Source organism: Saccostrea cucullata, unplaced genomic scaffold, assembly GCF_032062105.1.
Source record: "Saccostrea cucullata isolate Sc308-1 unplaced genomic scaffold, CSIRO_AGI_Scuc_v1 ctg600, whole genome shotgun sequence".
NCBI classification, from domain to species: domain Eukaryota; kingdom Metazoa; phylum Mollusca; class Bivalvia; order Ostreida; family Ostreidae; genus Saccostrea; species Saccostrea cuccullata.
In genome coordinates, this window is record NW_026921289.1 from 85,163 (window position 1) to 109,077 (window position 23,915).

The 23,915-nt window shown below is 35.4% G+C and overlaps 1 protein-coding gene across 1 annotated transcript in view; it reads left to right on the top strand.

Annotated features, from left to right (window-relative positions):
* LOC134259626 (uncharacterized) overlaps positions 1-23,915 on the top strand; it is a gene marked incomplete at its 5' end in the record, with an annotated part of 129,161 nt that overhangs the window by 80,458 nt on the left and 24,788 nt on the right. The window contains 5 exons of the mRNA XM_062742228.1: positions 3,353-3,398; positions 3,592-3,710; positions 14,066-14,192; positions 17,942-19,615; positions 21,048-21,137. Of these exons, the coding sequence (XP_062598212.1) occupies positions 3,353-3,398; positions 3,592-3,710; positions 14,066-14,192; positions 17,942-19,615; positions 21,048-21,137 (2,056 nt within the window). The remainder of the gene's footprint in view (positions 1-3,352; positions 3,399-3,591; positions 3,711-14,065; positions 14,193-17,941; positions 19,616-21,047; positions 21,138-23,915) is intronic.

Consider the following 23,915-nt stretch of genomic DNA (forward strand, 5'->3'; position numbering starts at 1 on the left):
CCGCAGGTAGTGATAGTAATTCTTTGAAAATCTTCTTCTCTACTTTTGGGTATTAAATAAACTAACTAAGCACATAGTTACGATGAGCAAGAAAGCCTCTTTCAAAATTGTGAATTTTGTGACCCCAGGGTCAGGGGTTTTGGTGTTAGGGGGGGGGGGGGGGGCTGCTCTATTGGTTATATAGTGAAAATGCATTTATTCTTTGAAAATCTTCTTCTCTACTTCTGGGTATTAGATAAAGTATGTAATTAAATAGCTATGTTGATCAAGAGTATCTCTTTCAAAATTGTGAATTTTATGACCCCAGGGTCAGGGGTTCTGATGTTAGGGCGGGGCTCTATTGGTTATATAGTGAAAATGCATTTATTCTTTGAAATTCTTTCCTTTGCTCCTGTGTTTATGCCTATAATGATCCAAATATATATATTTATGATGAAAAAAGGTGCACATAGCAAAATGGTTATTTTTTATGCCCCAGCCCCTTCCCTGGGTCGGGGGGGGGGGGGGGGGGTACAAAGTCTGAAAATAAATTAATGCTTTGAAATTTGCTCTTTTGTGTTAATTAACCATGATAAAATTTACAAAATTTTGAAATATGTGGCCCCAGGATCAGTGGTTCCTTTGGGATGAGGTTTACAACTGATTATGAAGTGGAAGTGCATTTTCTCTTAATGTTACTCTGATCTACCTCTGGGTATTAAGTAAATAGAGTTAGCATGCTAAGTCTAAATTATTATAAGCAATGGTACCTATTTCAAAATTGTGAATTGCGAATTCCATTGCCTCTGGTTTAAAACATGAACCAAATTTAATTGTTTGAAAGTTGTTGCACAATACTCTGGTGACCTATAAGGCCCGTGGGCCTCTTGTATCATATTTAAAACTATTTCAAAATATGGTGATCCTTGAAAGTTCGATTTCACTAGAAAATATCGTCTACCCCCCTTTTTTCAAGAACTGGAATTTATGATAATTTACTATCTAGCACTGGAATTAAAATGATTAATCAATTACCATAGAACTGTTCTTTGTATTTAACAAAGATTTAATGGCCAGATTGCCATTAATATTGAATTTAATGAGTGCAAAATGTAGGCGGGAATCAAGAGTTAGAGTTCGTAGTTCTTATATGTCATTACATCGCTGATATGGTTGTGTTTGATTACATGCCAATTAAAACAAATGGTTGAAAACAAACTGAAGGCTTTAAAAAACTGTTATACATCTTTGCACTAAACTACCAAATACCATTCCGTAATTAACTTTAAAATCTTGGAGCCAAAAAGTGTACGAAAATCGTAAATTCGCTTTGTTAGAACTGAAGACTGATGCAATTATGGAGCAGATTATTTATAAAACAAAAAAAATGTGAACCACTTATAATTTTATTTCTTGTGTTTATCTGATAAATGAATTGAACTTTAAAAAAATGTTATGTTAAATTTCGTCGGGCATGAAGTGCTTATCATTGTAACAAGAGAAATACATTAATTTAATGGTAAACCTTTTATTAGAGCGTGTGCGTTTTTCTCTACAAGAGTTTACAAAGTTTACAGTCATCAATTTACTTGCTTATTAATTTACACTTTTACCGAGTACCTGGGTACTTGATCAGAAAATTGTCTTAGTAACCAAGTATTAAAACTTGACCAATTTGACATTCCTATGAGTAATGTGTCCAAGATCTTTCGTCATTTCGTAAGTTCTATGGTCGATACAATGACCTTGCCAGCAAATACAATTTATCATTGAGTCAAATGCTGACTGACGTTTTTCGTACTAATTTTTCGTCCATTATTAGCTCTTCTGAGCCAAAGGCTCAAAGAGCTAATGCTATGGCCATTTGTGCGGTGTGCGTTAACTTTTAAGAATATGGGCCATAACTCAAGAACCCTTTGGCCAATCAGTACCAAATTTGCCACAGGGTATCCTTGGCCCAAGGGCTACCATTTATACTAAAATAAGGGTTGGGACCCTAAAAAAAGGGGAGATAATCAGGAAAACAAAACCAAAAGTACAACTTGCTGAAAAATCTTCTTCTCCAGAACCGCCAGGCAGATTTTCACCAAACTTACATACAAGGATCAGGATATGTTGAAGATTAATAATAAATTCTTGAAAATCACAGCAGAACAAAATCAACCTCTCTGATCAAAACAAATTTTGATGAATTTTTTTTTTTTTAAAAGTTGATATTGATTAAAAAACTTGAATAATCTTAACCAAAAAACTTTCAATTTTAATTGGGGCAGTCAAGTTAGGGGGGAAAAGGGTATTTTTTTTATTTAGGCCCTGGTAGGAAATGTGTAGGAAGGATATGGAAATAACGAACAGTATTCAATCTCAACGTCCATTAAACAAATATACAAAATAAGAGCAGAGCAAACACGGACCCCCGAAACATCAGAGGTGGGATCAGGTGCCATGGAGGAGTGAGCATCCCCTGCTTACCGGTCACACCCGCCGTGCGCTCGTTGTCATAATCAGGATATAACGGAAAAATCCGTGGTCAATTCAGTGTATAAATAATGGACTAACAATTGGTATGAAAAACGTCAGTCAGCATTTCATTCAATGATAAATTGTATTTGCTGACAAGGTCATTGTATCGACCATAGAATTTACGAAATGATGACTTTAAACGAGACTGTTGATATTCTTGTTTCATCAACTTGCTTGTCAATAATTTACCTCGTTTAAGAAATTGTTCATACGTAGAGTATGCTCTTGCGTATCGAATCAACTGAGATATAAATACTCCGTATGCAGGTGATGAAGGTATATTGCTGCATAAGTAAGGGAAGTTGACGATAGAAAAGTTAAAGTCATCACGTTTATCATATAGCTTGGTTGTTAGATTACCATTAGTGTCTTTTTCAAGTAAAATATCCTAGCTAGTATGAAGCAGAAGTGTCGGACTTTGTGGAATCATTCATTATTTTGATGCCTTTTCAAGTATGGTTTTTAGATAGATGTAAGTAATACCGGGTAAATTATAGTACATGTATTTATGGATTTTTTCTTCAAATTAAACTAATACAGTAAAACTTGTTTAGTACAAACATGGATATTGCGAATTTGTAAATATAACGAAGTTATCTTGGATCCCCAGCTATGTATATTTAACGAATTCCTTATAAAGATCGATATAACGAATTACGGATATAGCAAAGTAATTTCAGAGGTCCCGGCCAGTGACTTCGTTATAACCGAGTTTTACTGTAGATGAAAGACTTTGACATATTTTTTAAGCACAGAAAGACTTTTAGATATACTTTTATGAGCTTGCTGAAATATATTTCAGAGTAAACTCAGAAAAAAAGATTGCAAATCCATGTATTATTTTTTAAAGGTTCATGAAGAAGAGAGCAAAGTTTGTAAAGTGCCTGACAATGGAGGTTAGTGAAACAATGAAATTTATTTAATTGCAAGGAAATTACTGAATAAAGCTTTAATTTAATAAGCTTTTTTGAAAAGCATTTTTTATTTTATTTACTTTTATTTTGATATGAAAAAACATACATAGAGATTAATTAGTTTAGTAGTATAACTCTGGAATCAGTAACCATTTTACAGATGTTCTGTTTTTAGATTCTTCTGATCGATTCTTTTGTGGAACATGTCATACACATTTCATAGATATTGACGTCTTTATTCAACACAAACTGAATTGCACACCTAAAACCAATTCAAGGGTGAAGACTCAGAAGGTATGTTACATGACTTTTTTTATTCTATAAATAAAAATTTTACATTTTCCATATCTAAAAATATATTTAAATGTCCTCTTCTTCATAGAAAATGGGAAAAAAAGGTAGGTAGGTAAGGGCTATTTTGTTTATTATTCAAAAACACTTATAAATGTGAAATTAGAATAGTTATACATGTAACTGATAATAGTTTTAATAGTTTAAATGTTCACCTAAAAGGTTTTTACAAGATAGAACAATTAGTTACCTTAAACTTCAGCTGTTAATTTATAGTCTGCAAGTTGGGGCCATTCATAAAATTTTTAGCTCACCTTGATGAAGTTGAGATGAGCTTATGCTATAACCCTGCGTTAGCATCGGCGTCCTGGTTAAAGTTTTTAAAGCAGATCCATTCCCAAGTAACTATAAGCCTTACCTAGACCAAACTTGCATGGATGATGCAACTAGGGATGGACACTACCTGACTTGCTTCGGATGCTGGATTTAACCTATATTTTTCAGATGAGTGACATGAGTTTTTGGAGCAGGTCAATTCCCAAATAAATATATAAGCCTTACCCAGACCAAACTTGCATGGATGATGCATCTAGGGGTGGACACTACCAGATTTGCTTCGGATGCTGGATGTGACCTATATTTTCCAGATGAGTGACCAAGTTAAAAGTTTTTGGAGCAGGTCAATTTCCAAGTAACTATAAGCCATACCTGGACCAAACTCGCATAAATGATGCATCTAGGGATGGACACTTCCACCTTGCTTCAGATGCTGGATGTGACTTACATTTTCCAAATGAGTTACCAGGTTAAAGTGTTTGGAGCAGGTCCATTAGTAACCATCAGCCTAGGCTATATGGACCAAACTTCAATGGATGATGCATCTAGGGATGGACGCTACTAGACCTACATTTTTCCAGATTATTGACTAGGTTATTCCCAAGAAACTATAAGCCCTAACTGGACCAAACTTGCATGGATGGCAATTGAAACTTACTTCGAAAACTGGATCTTATCCATGTTTACCAAAAGAGTGACAAGGTTAAAGTTTTTGGAACAGTTCAATATCCAATGAATTTTAAGACCTATTTTGACAGAACTTGCTTGAATATTGTTGTCAGAATAAATACTTACTGTTGAAAAAATATGAAGTGAGATTTGCATAACCTAAACTGATAACATTCATTGAGGTGAGCTTTGTAATCTTTGATTACCTATGTTTTAGACGTTTGCCCAAAATATGATTTTCAATAAAAACAAGATGTGTTTGTAAAACACTGATGCCCCCGTATGGCAACAAAGCAAAGATTAAGCTTTTCTTAAATGCAAATTTAATTAGTTGGTACCAAAAGTAGGGTATTTTCACTGGAAAACAATTGTAAAATTTGAAAGTAAGCTAATGTTAAAGTTTTTGAATAAGTACAAAAATCTCCAAAGTCAAGGTCAAAAGGTGAATGTAATTAGTATCTGGGGAAAGGTCTTGCCACATGAAATACTTATGTAGAGCATGAAAGCCCTAGCCCTTACCGTTCAGAAGTTATGGTCAACGTTCAATTTCTTAAAAAGTAGGTCAAACTCCTAGGTCAAGGTCAAAGGGTCAAAATTATTGTTATCAAATGAAAGGATTTGTCATAAGGATCAAATTTGTAAAGTATGAAAGCACTAGCCCTTGCTCTTTAAAAAATATTGTCAAGGTTTGTTTTTTTTTAAGTAGGTCAATCTCAAAGGTCAAGGTCAAAGTTCTTCACATCCAATGAAGGGTCTTCTCACAAGGATTACAGATATGAAGTATGAAAGCCCTATTCCTTACTGTTCACAAGTTATTGCCAAGGTTAAGGTTTTTTCACAAGTACGGAAATCTACAAGGTCAAAGTCAGAGGGTCAAGGTTGGTGGTATCCAGTGAAAGGTCTTTTAACAAACATTTATATTTACATATGTGAAGTATAAATGTCCTGGTGTCTACTGTTCAAAAGATATGGCCAAAGTAAAATTTTAAAATTTTCATGTAAAAGTAGCTCAAACTCCAAGGTCAAGGTCAAAAGGTCAAATTTGGTGGTACTCAATGAAAGGTCTTGTCACAAGGAATACACATATGAAATATGAAAGTCATAGCTCCACTATATCAAAAGTTATGGGCAAGGTTAAAGTTTTTGTGGACAAACAGAGAGACAGACAGACGGACAAGACAAAAACTTTATACCCCGGAAACTTTGTTTAAGGGGGCATAAAAAAAGAAATTTGTTTACTCTTATCTTATATCTTAATATTAGTGTTGAATTTATAGTTTGTCAGCTGCTTGCCAATATTCAAAAAATATACATGTACTACATGCCTGTTTTAAAATATGCTGTATTCGTTTTCTAAAGGACGATACATTTTTATAACAAAATTATGTTCCCCAAACGGAATTTGGGAACATATTGTTTTTACTCTGTTTCTTATTATTATTATTTTTTTTCTTATTTGTTCTCCGGTACTTTTTTGTCCGCGAGTGTTCTCAGAAACTGTTCACCCAACTGAGCTAAAACCTTTTTAGGGTTAATAGGTGTGTAGTGTAGGTGTGCGGAACGAAGGTCATTTTGCGCGCATACGCCTGCACGTGCGTGCGCGTGATATGAGTGAATTGACTGATGTAATTAATATAGCTCTAACTTTTACATTTTTTGATGAAATGCTTTGAAACTCATTACATAAGGATATATTAATAGTGTTAATAATATGACACTGTCAAATTAGCACGAACTCACGTGCATGCACGTGCGCCTTGCTCTGATTGGCTGAAACAAAAATCTCAATATCTCTTTTGTTTTCCGACGAAATGCTTTGAAATTTTTAATATTGTCATGAATTAGGATATCCTACAATATAATATGGAAAACAATTCATGAAATCACGTGCATGCACGTGCGCTGCAATCTGATTGGCTGAAACTTTAAATGGCTATATCTCCTTTGTTCTTTGACAAAATGCTTTGAAATTTAAAACACAGTCATGCAATCGAATATCCTGTAATATGATATATAAAAAATTTCAAGAAATCATGCGCATGCACGTGTGCTGCAATCTGATTGGCTGAAACTTTAAATGGCAATATCTCCTTTGAATTGTGACGAAATGCTTTGAAATTTAAAACATAGTCATGCATTAGGATATTCTACAATATGATTTAAAAAAATATTCTTGAAATCACGTGGATGCACGCGTGCTGCAATCTGATTGGCTGAAACTTGAAATGGCTATAATTCCCTTGGTTTTCAACCAAACAGGATGGGATTTAGAACATAGATAGATATAAGGGCCTCCTACAAGAAGGTATGGTCATCATGCACGTGCATGCTCGTGCGTGCATTTGGAATGAGTGAAATTAAAAATACACTTGAATGAGTGATTTCTAATACTTTTGGACTAATTGCTTTAATATAAAGTATATATAAATATATAGAAAGTGTAGACAAGATTATATGATCATTATGCACGTGCATTCACTTGGGCACGCGTGCAATGTTAAGATTTGAATATAATTGGTATCCTTTTGGGAAAACGTTGTTAACGTCAAAAATGCACAGATGTTGTCTTATTTAATAAGGCTTACAGGGAATATGGCACCAAAAGGGAGTTGGGGAGCGTTTGGGGAACATCTGTAACGGTTCCCGTTACAATTAGCACTAGTTTAGTTTGTTTTTTCATCATAAATGAACTTAATGTCTTCTATTGTGTTTAACTCATAACAACTGATGTATAAGTAATCCTTTTCTTAAGAATATTTGTTTAACAGAAATTGTAGAGGCATAAAACCACAAAAAAAAAATTACCCCACAGAAATATTTGATTTTACAGTAAATAAATAAATTTTGATCCTAACTCAAAATTAACATTTACCGTATATACTCGCCTATAAGTCGGTTTTTTTGGAGTTAATCTCTGGTCTAAAACTCATTGTCCGACTTATAGGCGAGCTTTTAAAAGTATGTTTTTATGTGAGGTCAGTCCATCTGATATACAAGCTTATTAAATACAACCGACTTATAGGCGGACCGACTTATAGGCGAGTATATACGGTATACCCCTGTAATCGTAGATTCAGGGGGATATCATTTTTGCCTTCTCCAACTATTTTTGGTTTATTTGTTTTTCTGCTTGTGGGTCTATAAAAAAACTTTAACTGTGTCCATTACATTTGAGTGGATGGGGCTATGGCTTTCATATTTCACAGGTATATCATGACAAGACCTCTCTAATGGTACCACCAAATTTGACCTCTTAACCTAGGAGTTTGACCTTAGAGTATGACCTACTTTTACCAAAAAATTTTTTAATATCATTATCCATGGCCATAACTTTTCTTTACTTGGTGCTAGGGCTTTCATACTTCACATGTACATCAATTGTGACAAGGCCTTTTTATTGAGTGTAGAAAAAATGACCTTGACCTCAGAGTTTGCCTTATTTTGAAAAAAAATCAACATTATCCTTAAGTTTGTTCAACTGGGGCTTTAATTTTTATTTCGCAGATGTATTTCTTGTGACAAGACCTTCTTTTGGATACCAACTTTTGATCTTGCAATTTGTTATACTTTTAAAAACTTTAACCTTGACCAAATTTTTGAATGGTTATACAAGGGCTTTCAATTACGTACATACCAACTATTTAAAACAAACAAGCCTTGTTTTCTGAAAATTCTAAGACTTAAGGACAGATGATACAAACGGTTTGTTCCTGTTTTGCACACATTTGAATTACAGGTAATGAAAAAATGTGTGAAAAACGGGAGTATGACAAGGTGATATAATTACTTAATTGCTATAGTCTATACCATACTTAGCATGATATACATTGCGCAGGTACGATAAGGCTTCCCAGAGAATATTGTAGTGTACTCTCTGCATGAACTTCTCTGAACTACAAATGTATGACGTCATAATTGAAAATGACGTCAAGTCACTGCATACTTGAGCTGTAAAGATGGGGAGAATGTCATAAACTGTACAACTTATTTCAATCTTCATATTAAGTTGCGGAATTCTAGTTTAAAATGAACGTGATTTTATCAATTTTTCTAAGTGTAATATATCCAATTAATATAGATAACCTAGCTTGTTTAAGAGTCAGCGTGTTCAAACTTCGTACAAAAATATACGTTTGACATTTACCCTTTTTTATACCCGTGGACAGAGGCAGAATTCAAAATATGTGTGTAAAAGAGCCAGGCGCAGGTTGTAAATGAGGATTTATTTAATATCTTTTGTGGAATTATGTAAGAAGAGTTCCCCTCTAACTGAATCTTGCTTGGGAAAAATGAATGATGGCTTTGTTTTAAAACAGTTGACGATATTGGGCAGAAATTACCTTCAGATTTGTCGGTAAGTTGAAGTGAATCTGAAATAAATTGTTCCAAAGAAATAGTATAACATTTCCCAAGCACATTTCGGTTTCACAAAGATGCAAGGAGTTTATTTATGTGACAAAAATTTATAAAAATTGTGTTAACAACCTGCGCCGAAGCGATTTATGTGAAACATTTCAAAAGAGAAGAAATGATCGTCACGTGATCAACAAGGTCATGTGACATCGTAACAAATATGTTTATATATAGCATAGGGGATCCTTTATATGAATTTGGCGCACTAAAGTACATAACTTAAAAATAAAACTAAAAATCAACTTGGCAATGCAATGTTACGTTTTAAATGCATTTTAAGCTCCAGGTAGCCTTAACAGTACTGCGTGTACTTAGTATGTAAGTGAAAGGTGAACTTATATTTTAAAAATTTAGAGAATAAATACAAAGTTAATGTTTTTGATATTTATTGAGTATAATTAACTTTTATTCTCTATTTTCTTTATTATTAGATACTGTGGTTTCATCAATATTCGTTGAGCACCAATTTTCGAGGATTTCGTTGTTGAACAGATCCACGAATTCAAATGCCCATTGAATTACAAAATATGACATTCATTTTTAAAGACAATACCTTTGTCCACGAAATTACGTATCCTCGAAAATGTCTGTTTTACAAAATCCACAAAAATTGATGCCAACGAAATTTGAGGAAACCACAGTATTTACATTTACTTTGTTTGACCCCTATAAAATGCATAATAAAATTATAAGTGATAAATACGCATAACACACAGGACCAAATCACCGAAGTCTGTCTGGCGATCGAATATAGGGACAACGTGATTACAGTTTAAACAAAGCGAAAACTTTATGTTTTTTATACTATTCATTTGTATTTCTTTGTTCCAAAATATAATTTATCATTTTAGATTGAAAAATAAAGGAAACTTTGATCATTGTTATCTGTTTTACTGTGCACTATATTTGTTTGCGTATTTTGGTTTGTGTGCAAACAAACTCTGGCGGGAAACTTGGTTAAAGCTGTTCCAAATGCTGTTCTATCAATTGTAACTTACATGAAGGATAAGGCGTTAATTTTAAATAAAAAAAATCAAAATTGCAGAAAATACAGGGGCTAAAAAATGTAAATATAAGCATTGAATTATCATTTTTTGAAAGATGCAGTCTCATAACTGCAATGGTGTGTGCAAACAAATTTTCATAACGCGCTAACGCGCGTTACTCAATTTGCTTGCACACACCATTGCAGTTATGAGACTGCATCTTTCAAAAAATGATAATTCAATGCTTAATTATATCTTTTAGAATCATGGCTATATATCATTTAGAATTTTATTGAAAAGTATTCTTTTTTTTAATTGGACTTAATTAATAAATAATATTGTATAAATATTAATAATTTATTCCAAAAAATAAAATATTTTCCCATAAATATACACAGAATTTTAATAAAATTCTTATAAAATTGTATTAAACCTCTTAAGAATACATTAAGGTAAATCAGATATTCACATGTAAATCCAGGTAAATCCAGAACAGGAATCGGACTATAATTGCTATCAAAACACTCTTCACACGTATCTTCTATACATAATTATCAAATGTGTGCAAAACAGGAACACAAGGATACAAACAATTTTCTTCTTTGGAGGAGACTTAATTTCATATCACAAGTTAAGAAAAGTGGATAATTCTTAGAATTTTTCTCCCAAGAACACTGGAAAATAAAATAGACTTGGTAAATTATACATTCAAGTAATATTTCAATAAAAAACACATATAGACAAATTACACTCAGTTATGCTACGTTTACATTATGTTCCCGGCAGCCACGGCAGCCCCGTTTGCCCGAAACGTAGTGTGCCGTGAGATTTTGGTTATTTTTCCCTCCATATCCAAGTCTTGACAAGTTCTTTGCGGTTTTCTACGGTCTTCTACGGAATCCGTGATGGACCGTAGGAAGAAGTTGCCGTGGAGTGCCGGAAGCTGCACGGCACACTACGGTTCTGCCACGTATGTCAGCACGTTCCCTCCAGGCCTCTTACGTTCTGATAGGTTTCCTCTCGTTTCTTGCGTTCTTATGAAGTTCTTATACGTTTCTCGCGTTCTGTCAAGTCTTTCTACGTATGAAACATGGACGCCGGGAAACTGTGGATCACCTTTGTACCAGAAGACATCTCTTCACCAAAAACAATCATCGTATCATGACCCTTCGAAAATAAAAAAATCATGAATTCCCAAGACGAAGATTTTATTTTTGCGTGTTTGCTAGGTGCATACAAAAATCACTTCTTCAAAATGAAGTGAACCAGCAGCAGTTACAGAGAGGCAAGGCAGGAGTGCAGCAACAAGGAATGAGACAAATAAGACTGATGAGAAGGCGGAGATCCATATGGATCCTTAATGAAACTTCTATGCAGTGCCCAGCATTTATATGCTTCCCATCAGACCGCGTGCATCGTGTCAGACCGTAGTAGAACGCAACGCACCGAAACCATAAACCGTAACATGCCGGGATGAACCGCATTTGAACGCGAGGAAACGGCAACCATACACTCTAGTTTGCCATGAAGACCGTGATGAAACGTGGCAGAACGTGATAAAACGGACATCAACCGTGAACTAGCCATGACAGAATGCGGACTAAACTCAGCAAAACGTCTCAAAACGGTGAATGGACCGTGAGAAGAATGGAAATATGCATTCTCCCGTCCCACTGCGGACTGCCTTGAAGTTCTGTTACTGTCTATTTCGTGCTGTCGCGTTTTGTTGCGTTTATTCCGTTTTACTAGGACCTACCAAGTTTCACATCTGCAACGTGGTCTCCGTGGCAAATTTTTTGACAGTTTAAAAATCTGGCACGGCATCCACGGCAATCGCGATGAGTTATGTTTGCCCATCCCATTGCCCCACGTTTTCTCACGCCCGTCCCGTTTTTTCCACGGTGGCCTGAAACGTGATTGCCGTGGCTGCCGGGAACAAAGTGTAAACGTAGCATTAAGGTATACTGGTGAAAACTAATTTCAGAAAAATTATAATTAGGTCTTTCCACCTTTCTGTGGAAAGACGTCTTGTAATGCTTCTGTTTATTATTTTTCTATTTCTGGAGATGTTTTGAAACCAGAAGACTTATCAAAAATCTTTATAGTTCATGATACTGGATATTAAAAGTTATTCAGAAAAATGACCCCCCATATTCGATCTTTGACCCCTTTCGAAATTATCGCCCTTTACTCAAGAAATGATTGTTATCACTACTCCTCCAAAACCGTAAACCGTAGAGGTATGAAACCTTCAACAATGTTTACGACTACTTAGGAGGACCTTTCAAATTATTCATTGCGAAAGTATTCGGTGACCCCTTCAATGAGTTATAGCCCCTGAAACTTTTTGAATTTTACAAATAATTAGAAATTTTCAAAACGAGAAGTCGAAGAGACATGGGATTAACTGCATAAGATTCAATGACCTTTGATCTTAAAATTTATACAAGGTCAAGGTCATTTCAAAAACGAGAAATTCAGCATTTTTAATATCTTTTTTGTCTTTTAACATATACAATCTGTCTTTGCATCTTTAATATGCACTTTTAAAACTATTTCAAAAATTTCATACTTGTCCCTTAACATTGACCCCATTAAAAGTTATTTCCCTTTGTGCAAAAAAACCTTGTTATCGCTACTCCTCTGAAAATGTAGACCGTAGATACACCAAACCTTCAATATTGTCTTAAGGGTCTTTAGACCTAACTTCACTGTATTAGTGCGGAAGGATCTGATGACCACTTATATGAGTTATTGCCCTTTAACTTCTCTGTACTTACTATTAAACCTTATAACTTGTATTCTATAAGTCACAGAAGCATGGGGTCAGTGGCATTGTGACCCCTGACATTTGACCTTGAATTTTTTTCTCGGTCAAAGGTCAAGGTCATTAATTTTCTTTCTATGCGTTAAGAGATTTTTGGTTTCTTTTTCATGGAATTTAATTTTTAGGAGTCAATTACAAAATAAATTTGAAATTCAAAGAAGGTGGAAAGACCTCTTATTGTTCTGTGAACAATAAGTCTCCTAGTTATTAATATTTTGCTTAAAGTGTAATATAAACTTCAGAAAAGTATACATGTACCAAGCCAGGTGAAATTAATTATGAAAAGCAAAATGGATGATAAAAGTCAGCCTAAATGATATAGCTGTTTTTGTAAAAGACAGATAGATGGGGGTCATACATGTACATTGTTTTTATCCTATCTGTTTGTCTGTTTTTGTCTATCTGCCTGTTGTCAACTTGAACCTTCGCTAAAGCTTTTGAACAGTGAGAGATAAAGAATTCATATTTGGTATGCACACTCCACTAATTAAGTTCTTTTAAATTAAACCAAGGCCAATGACCTTGTGACATTGACTGTGACCTTTATGCTAAAAATAGCTTTAAAAAAATTGCCATAGCTTTTTATAATAATAATAATAATGATTGGATTTATATAGCGCTTTTCTAGCATAAATGCTACTCAAAGCGCTTTACAATCATTATTACCCCAGCAGACCTTAACAATCCAGAAACTTTCTCAGTGCAAGCTGCCGTTATCAGCGCTAGAGCACTAACATTCTGACGATATCTTTCACTGTCTATAGCCAGGTACTCATTTTACACTTGAGTGGAGTGAGGAAATTCGTGTAAAGTGTCTTTCACAAGGACACAACGTCGGCTTGTCGCGGTCAGGATTCGAACTCTCAACCTTTTGGTTTGGAGTCCGGCACCTTATCCACTAGACTTCCGACGCCACACCATAGGAGATGGTGACACCAAGTTCAATGACCTTGTGACCTTGACTGTGACCTATATGCTAAAAATAGCCTCTTCAAACTTTATTGCTGCAAGGGGTATAGTGTTTCACAAACACATTTTGTTTAGTAATTTTTCCTATCTTGTTTATAGTTTATTAGTTATTTAAAAAAGTCTTGACCATAATAAACTTTATGCTTTAAAATTGATAGTTGGATGATGCTAAGATTGAAATGAGTTCGAAAGTGAGTGCATCAGCAACATATAATCCAGACATATCAGAAGTATCAGAATCAGAATCTGTTGAAGCAGATTCCAAGGAAGACGATGCAATGTCAGGTAAGCCAAATACTAAATTATGGAACCTGGAAACTTTCCTAGTAACACATTATAGCATCTTATTTTTAGTTTTGAAATTTATCAGTCTCACTGGAAACAAAAACAAGAAGTTCTGGTTATGAGAGAAAAACTGCATAAATTTAGTATAGCACTATCCCATAAATATTTTTATGAAAAGAGCATTTGAAATGATTTTAGGACATGTTATTCAGACTGAAATGTCTAAAGTAATTTCAAATATCTTTTCCAAAAAAAATTACTTCCGGTCACGTGATTTATTGTCCTCAAAATGAGAAGTTAATAACATTATGAGATCTCTTAAACTGTAACAGATCAAAACACTAAACTTTAATGAATATTCTACCACGGTTATTGAAAAACTTCAAAGGAGCCGCCGGACATTATTCTCCATTCTACCACGGTTATTGAAAAACTTCAAAGGAGCCGCCGGACATTATTCTCCATTCAAACACAGATAAAAGCTCATTCATGCAGATAAATAGAGGGAAATTGAAGACTTTCTTTGTTGCTGTAGCAACAAAATATTCTAGTTATTATTCTTCGTCTTATTTCCCCCCCCCCCCCCCCCCCCCCCCAATCTTTTCTGCAGGATTTCTCTGAGATGGCTGGATGGATAACCCTAAATTTTTCAGGGCTGATAGACAGTGACTATACCCCGAGATTTTTTAAATTTTTTTTTTAAATTCACATTTGTTGGTAAGATATGTCCGATTTCCGCTTTTTTCAAAAATATTTAATCCTAGTGAAATCTCAGAAACGGTAAGATATCAAGTCACCAAACTTACAGGGATGATAGATCTTGATAAGTAGACAACTCCATTTGGGTAAAAATTGTCCGCTCTCACTTCCAGCCATCACAGGAAGTGATCATAAATATCCAAAATTTCAACTTCTTTTCTTTGACCCTGAGAGTCAGAGGTTCTGGTGTTAGGACGGGGCTCTATTGATTATATAGTGAAAATGCATTAATTCTTTCAAATTGAAAATCTTTTCCTCTGCTCCTAGGTATTAAATAAACTAATTCAGTACATAGTTAAGATGGGAAAGAGTGCTTCTTCCAAAATTGCAAATTTTATAGCCCCAGGGTCAGGGGTTCTGGTGTAAGGGTGGGGCTCTTTTGATCATATAGTAAAAATGCATTAATTCTTTGCAAATCTCTTCTCTGCTTCTGGGTATTAAATAAATTAACTAATTTAAACTATAGCAAGAGTGCCACTTCCAAAATTGTGAATTTTATGGCCCCAGGGTCAGGGGTTCTGGTATAAGTACAGGGCTCTAGTGAAAATGCATTAATTCTTTTAAAATCTTTTCCTTTGCTCCTGGGTTTTATGCCAATGATCCAAGTTTGTATATTTTTGATGAAGAAAGGTGCATCTAGCAAAATGGTTATTTTTTATGCCCCTTGGGTGGGGGGAGGGGGTGGTGGGGGGAGGGGGGGTTGTTACTTAGTCTGCAAATAAATTAATGCTTTGAAATTTGCCTTTTAGAATTAATCAACCATTTTTCAATGATTTTTAGCTCACCTGAGCCGAAGGCTCAAGTGAGCTTTTCTGATCACATTTTGTCCGTCGTCCGTCCGTCTGTCCGTCTGTCTGTCCGTCCGTCCGTCTGTAAACTTTTCACATTTTCGACTTTTTCTCAAGAACCAATGGGCCAATTTTAACCAAACCTGGTACAAAGCATCCTTGGGTAAGGGGGAGTTTAAATTGTTAAAATGAAGGGCTAAGTTTCCTTACAAAGGGAGATAATCAAAAAAAGACAAAATAGGGTGGGGTCACTAAAAAATCTTTTTCTCAAGAACCACTGGGCCAGGAAAGCTGAAACTTATGTGGAAGCATCCTTGGGTAGTGTAGATATTAGATGTTAAAATCATGACCCCCAGGGGTAGGGCGGGGCCACAATAGGGAATCCAAGTTTTACATAGAAATATATAGAACAAATCTTTAAAAATCTTTTTCTCAAGAACCACTGGGCCAGGAAAGCTGAAACTTATGTGGAATCATCCTTGGGTGGTGTAGATATTAAATTGTTAAAAGCATGACCCCCGGGGGTAGGGCGGGGCCACAATAGGGAATCCAAGTTTTACATAGAAATATTTAGAACAAATCTTTAAAATTTTTTTCTCAAGAACCACTGGGCTAAGAAAGCTGAAACTTATGTGGAAGCATCCTTGGGTAGTGTAGATATTAAATTGTTAAAATCATGACCCCCAGGGGTAGGGCGGGGCCACAATAGGGAATCCAAGTTTTACATAGAAATATATAGAACAAATCTTTAAAAATCTTTTTCTCAAGAACCACTGGGCCAGGAAAGCTGAAACTTATGTGGAAGCATCCTTGGGTAGTGTAGATATTAAATTGTTAAAATCATGACCCCCTGGAGTAGGGCGGGACCACAATAGGGAATCAAAGTTTTACCGAGAAATATATAGAATAAATCTTTAAAAAATTTTTTTCTCAAGAACCACTGGGCCAGGAAAGCTGAAACTTATGTGGAAGCATCCTTGGGTAGTGTAGATTCGAAAGTTTTTAAATAAAAAAGGGAAGGGGGTTGTTGGGCATGATTGGTATAGCAAGAGGGGGAATCTGGTAAAGATCTGCATCACCCAAGTTACTCAGGTGAGCGATGTGGCCCATGGGCCTCTTGTTATTCTAAAATTTTCAATGATTTTTTTTAAGTTAATACTTCAAAAAACTTTACATTTTAAAATAAACCAGCACGGAGTTCCAAGGAGCAAATGCACCTTGTCCCATGGTTGACATTCCATGTTGCACCCTGTGCCAGCTTAGTGCAGAAAATTAAGCATCAAAGACATTAACACTTTTCAAAGTCCACGTAAAAGCATGGACTGTTGGTCCACCGTGGCCGGTGTTTTCCAGCAGAAACTCTGAGCTGTACTGTGTACTTGGTTATATTAGGTGGAACATTTGTGCAAAAACAATGCCCTGTTGTCATGTATCACAATTGAAGCAAACAATACATGAGTGTCGTCCTCTGGAATTCGACATGTACCCGGGGTGGTTTTTATGTCACACAATCAATATCTATAGGAGGCAGGGCTATCGATCAGCGTCATTGTTGACATCCCTCTCTATCCCTTTCTTTCGCTCTCCAAACATCTGAATATGTGATTAACATATTTCAGCAATGTCAACATAAAATTTTTCTAAAATGTGATGACACGCAAAATTAAAACAATATTTTATTACTTTTGCTAAATTCTGGAAACGGAAACAAAACACGCTTTAAGACATTTTTTTGATTGAGATCAGGTGAAAGATTACAATGTAACTGTTTTCACAAGTTCACTCTGATGAATTGTAATGTTTAACACGTCAATTTTTGACATAACAATGGAAGCGAGAAGTTTGTTTTGAAGAAGTTTTTTGTTAAATTAAGTATGAGTACCGTTCACATTTTTCGGCTCTTCTCCTTTTGATATAACATTTTTTTGTTAAATATACAACTACAGTTTTCATAAGAACAGCCAACAAACATGTGCCGACTAGGTATTCAGATGATGAAAAATTGTGTGACCCTTATTATCTATCAATATTCAAAAAACCTTCAGGCACCATGCCTTTGATTTTTATTTATTTTACCTCAAAAAGAGGAAAAATATGAACATTTTATGAAACATAAATTTAAAGCATTTTTCTAGCCAGTTTAGTCCATCCATTCTTTGGTATAAGAATAATTTATTAGCTTTACATTTCATATTCCTACAGCTCCTGAGATGATTTCAAAGAAGAATGCTGGTGATAAAAAAAGAGAACCAAAAAGACCCTGCCCATTTTGCATGAAGTTACAGTCCTCATTAACAAAACATCTACAAAGATGTCACAAAAACGAAGAAGAAGTTGAAGCTGCAATGAACCTGCCAGGAATAGAAAGAAAACGAGCCTTTAGAAACATGAAAAGACAAGGAATATTTAAATATAATGCAGCAATAATGAAGTCAAAGGATGTAAATGAGGAAACTATGAAAGAATTGTTGAAAGAGAGGGACCAAGGCACTGACAAGGAACTGGCAATGTGTTCACTCTGTAAGGCATTTATCAGCAAGAAACTCATGTACAAACATGTCAGAAATTGTAAAGTTGCAGAGGAAACTACCTCACCTCCTACTAGGGTAGTATTGAAGGTACTTCAAGAACAAAATTATCCACAGGATTATATTCAGTTTTTGGAAACATTTCATAAAGATAAGCCCGGAGATATTATAAGAAATGATGAATTCCTCAAAGAATATGGACATGTTGAGTTCCAAAACTGGAAGGGATCAGCTATCAAAGCAACAGAAAAGCTGAATACCTTAAGATCAAAATTAAGAAGATTAGCCAGGCTTTTCATTCATTTCAAAAGTATGGCTTCAGAACGTGGAATTGAAATAAAGAGTTGTGATGAAATGTTTAAAATTGATACTGCTCCAATGTTTTCTTCTGCTGTGCAGAAAATGACAAATTTTGACTCTGAAGAAGAAGACTTCAAATGTGGATTGAAGGTGGGATTAAAATCATTGATAATTGAAGTATGTGACACATTGTATGCTACATATTTAATAAAAAGAAAAGAACTTTTGGCGAAGGAAGTGAAAGAGTTTCAGGAAGTTTTGAAAGTGTATTGGAGATATTTTTTCATCTCAGCTAGAGAGATTCTGATGCAAAAAAGGCACAGCCAGTCCAGAGCTCCTACACGCCTCCCTACTATTGAAGAATACCAGCATTTGCGAGATTTTACAAAAGCAGAAATTGCAAAAATAGTAGAGGATATTTATACACCAGTTAATCAGGGGATATTCTGTAAACTGAGGAATTTGATATCCTGTAGGCTCACATTATTTAATGCACGAAGAGGAGGAGAAGCCACAAGATTAACGTTATCAGAGTTAGAAGATGCATTCAGCCATAAATGGGAAGATAAAAATTTTTTCAAGAAAATTGATGAAGACATAGAAAACCTAATGTGCAGAATAGTATGCGCATATCTTCATTCCTCCAAAAAATTAGAACTTGTTTCAGTTATTATACCAGACGACTGCTGGAAAGGTCTGGAGATGCTAAAGGATGATGAAAATAGAAAGCTGGCAGGTGTCCATCCCCAGAACAAATTTGTTTTTGCCAATACCGAAAACTCGTTAGGTCATGTCAATGGATGGCAGAGTGTTCATAACACCTGTAAAAAGGCTGAAATGAAAAAAAATATTACTGCCACTGATATGAGACATTACATGGCTACATATTATGAATCCCTAGATATAGCACCTGAAGAACGGGACTTTTTCATAAGGAAACACTTGGGCCATTCAAGATTTATTAATGAAAATATTTACCAGTGCCCACCAGCTTTAAGGTTAATGGGAACTGCTGGGAAAATCCTGTTAACATTGGATTCTCATGAAGGTATGGATTCTTTTTATAAAATATTGTGATAAGTACAGTCGTTTGGCCAGTTCCGAATAAGAAATCGATTCGGCTGAGCTATAAATATACTAGACATTATTTCAAAATTTAAGTGTTTTGTCAAAGTAGTTTGATGACTTGTAGAATTAAATATTGTTTCATAAAAGTTCATCCTGCCTTCTAAAAAAATTATTTCGAAATATACCATAGGTGTCCTTTTTACCAGTTACGAATAAGCCGACGAGTTCTGGATAGCCCAGAGATTCTTATTCAATTCAACCCTAAATTAAAAAATATATATCCCAGATGTTATCCATTGCCATGCCTAAGGAAAGTTAAATTAATTGCTTTAGTTACCAGTAAATTTGTATTTGTATTTCCAAAGGTTGAATATTTCACTGATATGGAGACGTCACCATTGCCGGTGAAGGGCTGCAAATTTAGGCCTATGCTCGGCACTCAGGGCCTTTGAGCAGGGAGGGATCTTTATCGTGCCACACCTGCTGTGACACGGGGCCTCGGTTTATACGGTCTCATCCGAAGGACCGCCCCATTTAGTCACCTTTTATGACAAGCAAGGGGGTACTGAGGACCTATTCTAACCCGGATCCCCACGGGGTGAAGTTGAAATATGACATTAAATATTAAAAGAATACCAAAACAACTGCCCCCTTTTCACAATTTTCTAAGCCCCCAGGTGGTTAATAGGGATTAGAATAATTGGTTCATGGGAAAATTTTCTTTGGTCTCAAAAACTAATTAAAGTTTACTTTTCAAAGAAAAAAATTATATCATCTTTAGTACATCAAAGCCATGATTCAACATATACATATAGATGCAACCTAAGGTACTGTGATTCAAGTTGGTTCAAATTAGCTTCTATAGACATAGAACAGAGCTGCAATTGGCAAAGTTTTACAAAGGGTTTTATAGGTAAAAATCGTTAAAACTTCTCTTCCCAAGAACAAGAAAGTTATGATGATTCATCTTGTGATTTAAAAAAGTAGCAGGCTGAAGGTGACTTTTAGAGAGCCATCAGGCCAATTACTTGTATTCTTTATCAGTTCTTATTTTACGCCACAGCTCACCATGTCATCTTTTATATAGTGTCTCATTTAAATGTCTCCCCCCATTTGCATGTAATAGAGAAACCGCACTCTGTTCAAATGAAAATGTTCTGAAATTTGTATGTGCGATAAATGTTGAAAATTGGCTTATATTTCTTAATACTCAAAGTCATTAATATTGATTTAACAACATCTCAATTAGAAATACATGCACTATGTTATGCACAATGAAAATAAAAATAATGCCATATATCCTCAAGTATATTCTGTGAAATAAGGGCGAAAAAATTAAGGGACCAGGCTACTATACTTAAGTGGAAAACTACTTTATGAATGAAATTAAAACCTGTCATGATATGTTATAGGCAAAAACACAGATGAAAACACTGAACTGGGATCAAATAAGGTGGATGGTGAATTAGACAGTGAAGGAGAAAACTTTTTGGAGGAAAAAGGTAAAAAAAAAATCATTTGCAAAGTGTTCATCACATCATGTTTATTTCCCTTTGAAATGATTAATCATTATGTATTTTTAGCTCATAAGTGATTTTTTCTGATCACATTTTGTCCTTTGCCCTTTTTCTGTAAAAGATTTTTTTTTTACCAAAATAAGTTTTTAGGGCATTGTTTTGCATTGATCTTTATTCATTAAAAATTGCATTCCATATATTTTTTTAAAAATTTTGATTGATAAATGATATTGATATTTATTTTAGCACTTGTATTTGATTATTAATTTATTTCAACTTTTCACATTTTCCACTTCTTCTCAAGAACCACTGGGCCAATTTTGACAAAATCTTGTACTAAGCATACTTGGGTGAAGGGGGATGAAAATTATTAAAATGAAGGGGCAAGTCCCCACACAAGCGGAGATAATAAAAATAAAACAAACAAAATTAAGGTGGGTTCATTAAAAATTTTCACAAGAACCACTAGGCCAGAAAAGCTGAAATTTATATGGAAGCAACAAGTGATAGTGTCAATTCTAAATTGTTCAAATCATGACCCCCGGGGGTTGGGCAGGGCCACAATGGGAAATCCAAGTTTTCCATATGAGAAATGTATAGGAAAAATCTTTAATAATCTGCTTCTCAAGAACCACTGGACCAGAAAAGCTGCAAATTATGTGAAAGCATCCTGGGATAGTATAGATTCTAAATTATTCAAATCATGACCCCTGGGGATAGGGTGGGGCCACAATAGGAAATCCAATTTTTATATTGAAATATATAGGAAAAATCTTCTCAAGAACCACTGTTTAGCTCACCTCGACAAAGTCAAGATGAGCTTATGCTATACCAGCGGAGTTGGCGTCGGTGTCGGCGTTAGCGTCGGCGTCCCGGGTTAAAGTTTTAGGAGCAAGTCCATTCCTAAGTAACTATAAGCCCTATCTGAACCAAACTTGCATGGATGTTGCATCTAGGGGTGTACACTACCAGACTTGCTTCAGATGCTGAATCTGACCTACATTTTCCAGATGATGGACCAGGTTAAAGTTTTTGGAGCAGGTTAAAGTTTTTGGAGCAGGTTCATTCCCAAGGAATTATAAGTCCTACCCAGACCAAACTTGCATGGATGATGCATCTTGGAATGAACACTACCAGACTTGCTTTGGATGCTGGATCTGACCTACATTTTCCAGATGAGTGACCAGGTTAAAGTTTTTGGAGCAGGTCTATTCCCAAGGAACTATATAAGCCCTACTTGAACCAAACTTGCATGGATGATGCATCTAGGGATGTACAATACCAGACTTGCTTCAGATGCTGAATCTGACCTACATTGTCTAGATGAGTGACCAGGTTAAAGTTTTTGGAGCAGGTCCACTCCACAGGAACTATAAGCCCTATTTGGACCAAACTTGCATGGATGATGTATCTAGGGATGGAGACTACCAGACTTGCTTCGGATGCTGGATCTGACCTACATTTTCATTCCCAAGTAACTATAAGCCCTACCTGAAGCAAACTTGCATGAATGATGTATCTAGGGATGTACACAACCAGACTAGTTTCAGATGCTGGATCTGACCTACATTTTCATTCCCAAGGAACTATGAGCTCTATTTGGACCAAACTTGCATGGATGATGTATCTAGGGATGGAGACTACCAGACTTGCTTCGGATGCTGGATCTGACCTACATTTTCATTCCCAAGTAACTATAAGCCCTACCTGAAGCAAACTTGCTTGGATGATGCATCTAGGAATGGATACTACCAGACTTGCTTTGGATGCTGGATCTGACCTACATTTTCATTCCCAAGTAACTATACGCCCTACCTGAACAAAACTTGCATGGATGATGCATCTAGGGATGGACACTTCCAGACTTGCTTCGGATGCTGGATCTGACCTACATTTTCATTTCCAAGTAACTATAAGCCCTACCTGAACTAAACTTGCATGGATGATGCATCTAGGGATGGACACTTCCAGACTTGCTTCGGATGCTGGATCTGACCTAATTTCCATTCCAAAGTAACTATGAGCCCTGTTTGGACCAATCATGCATAGATGATGTATCTAGGGATGGTCACTACCAGACTTGCTTCGGATGCTGGATCTGACTTACATTTTCATTCCCAAGTATCTATAAGCCCTACCTGAAGCAAACTTACATGGATAATGTATCTAGGGATGGACACTAACAGACTTGCTTCGGATGCTGGATCTGACCTACATTTTTCATTCCCAAGTAACTGTAAGCCCTAGCTAAACCAAACTTGCATGGATGATGTATCTTAGGATGGACACTACCAGGCTTGCTTCGGATGCTGGATCTGACCTACTTTTTCATCTCAAAGTAACTACAAGCCCTAGCTAAACCAAACTTGCATGGATGATGCATCTTAGGATGGACACTATCAGACTTGCTTGGGATGCTGGATCCGACCTATATTTTCCATACAAGAGACCAGGTTAAAGTTTTAGGAACAGATCAATCCGAATGAATTTGAAGTCTTTGATATCTGCAGTTTAAACAGTTATGAATATTTGTTTACACAATACATGTTTTTCACACTACATGCATAGAAATGTGTATATACCATGTAAAGGGTTCAGCACAACTTGCAAGAATATTGTTGTTGGGATGAATACTTAATATTAAGAAAATATGATATAGGATTTGCATTACTTAAACTGATAACATTCGTCGAGGTGAGCTTCGTAATCTTTGATTACCTATGTTTGAAGAAAAAAATATCATCTAAAGTACAACAAAGCCAT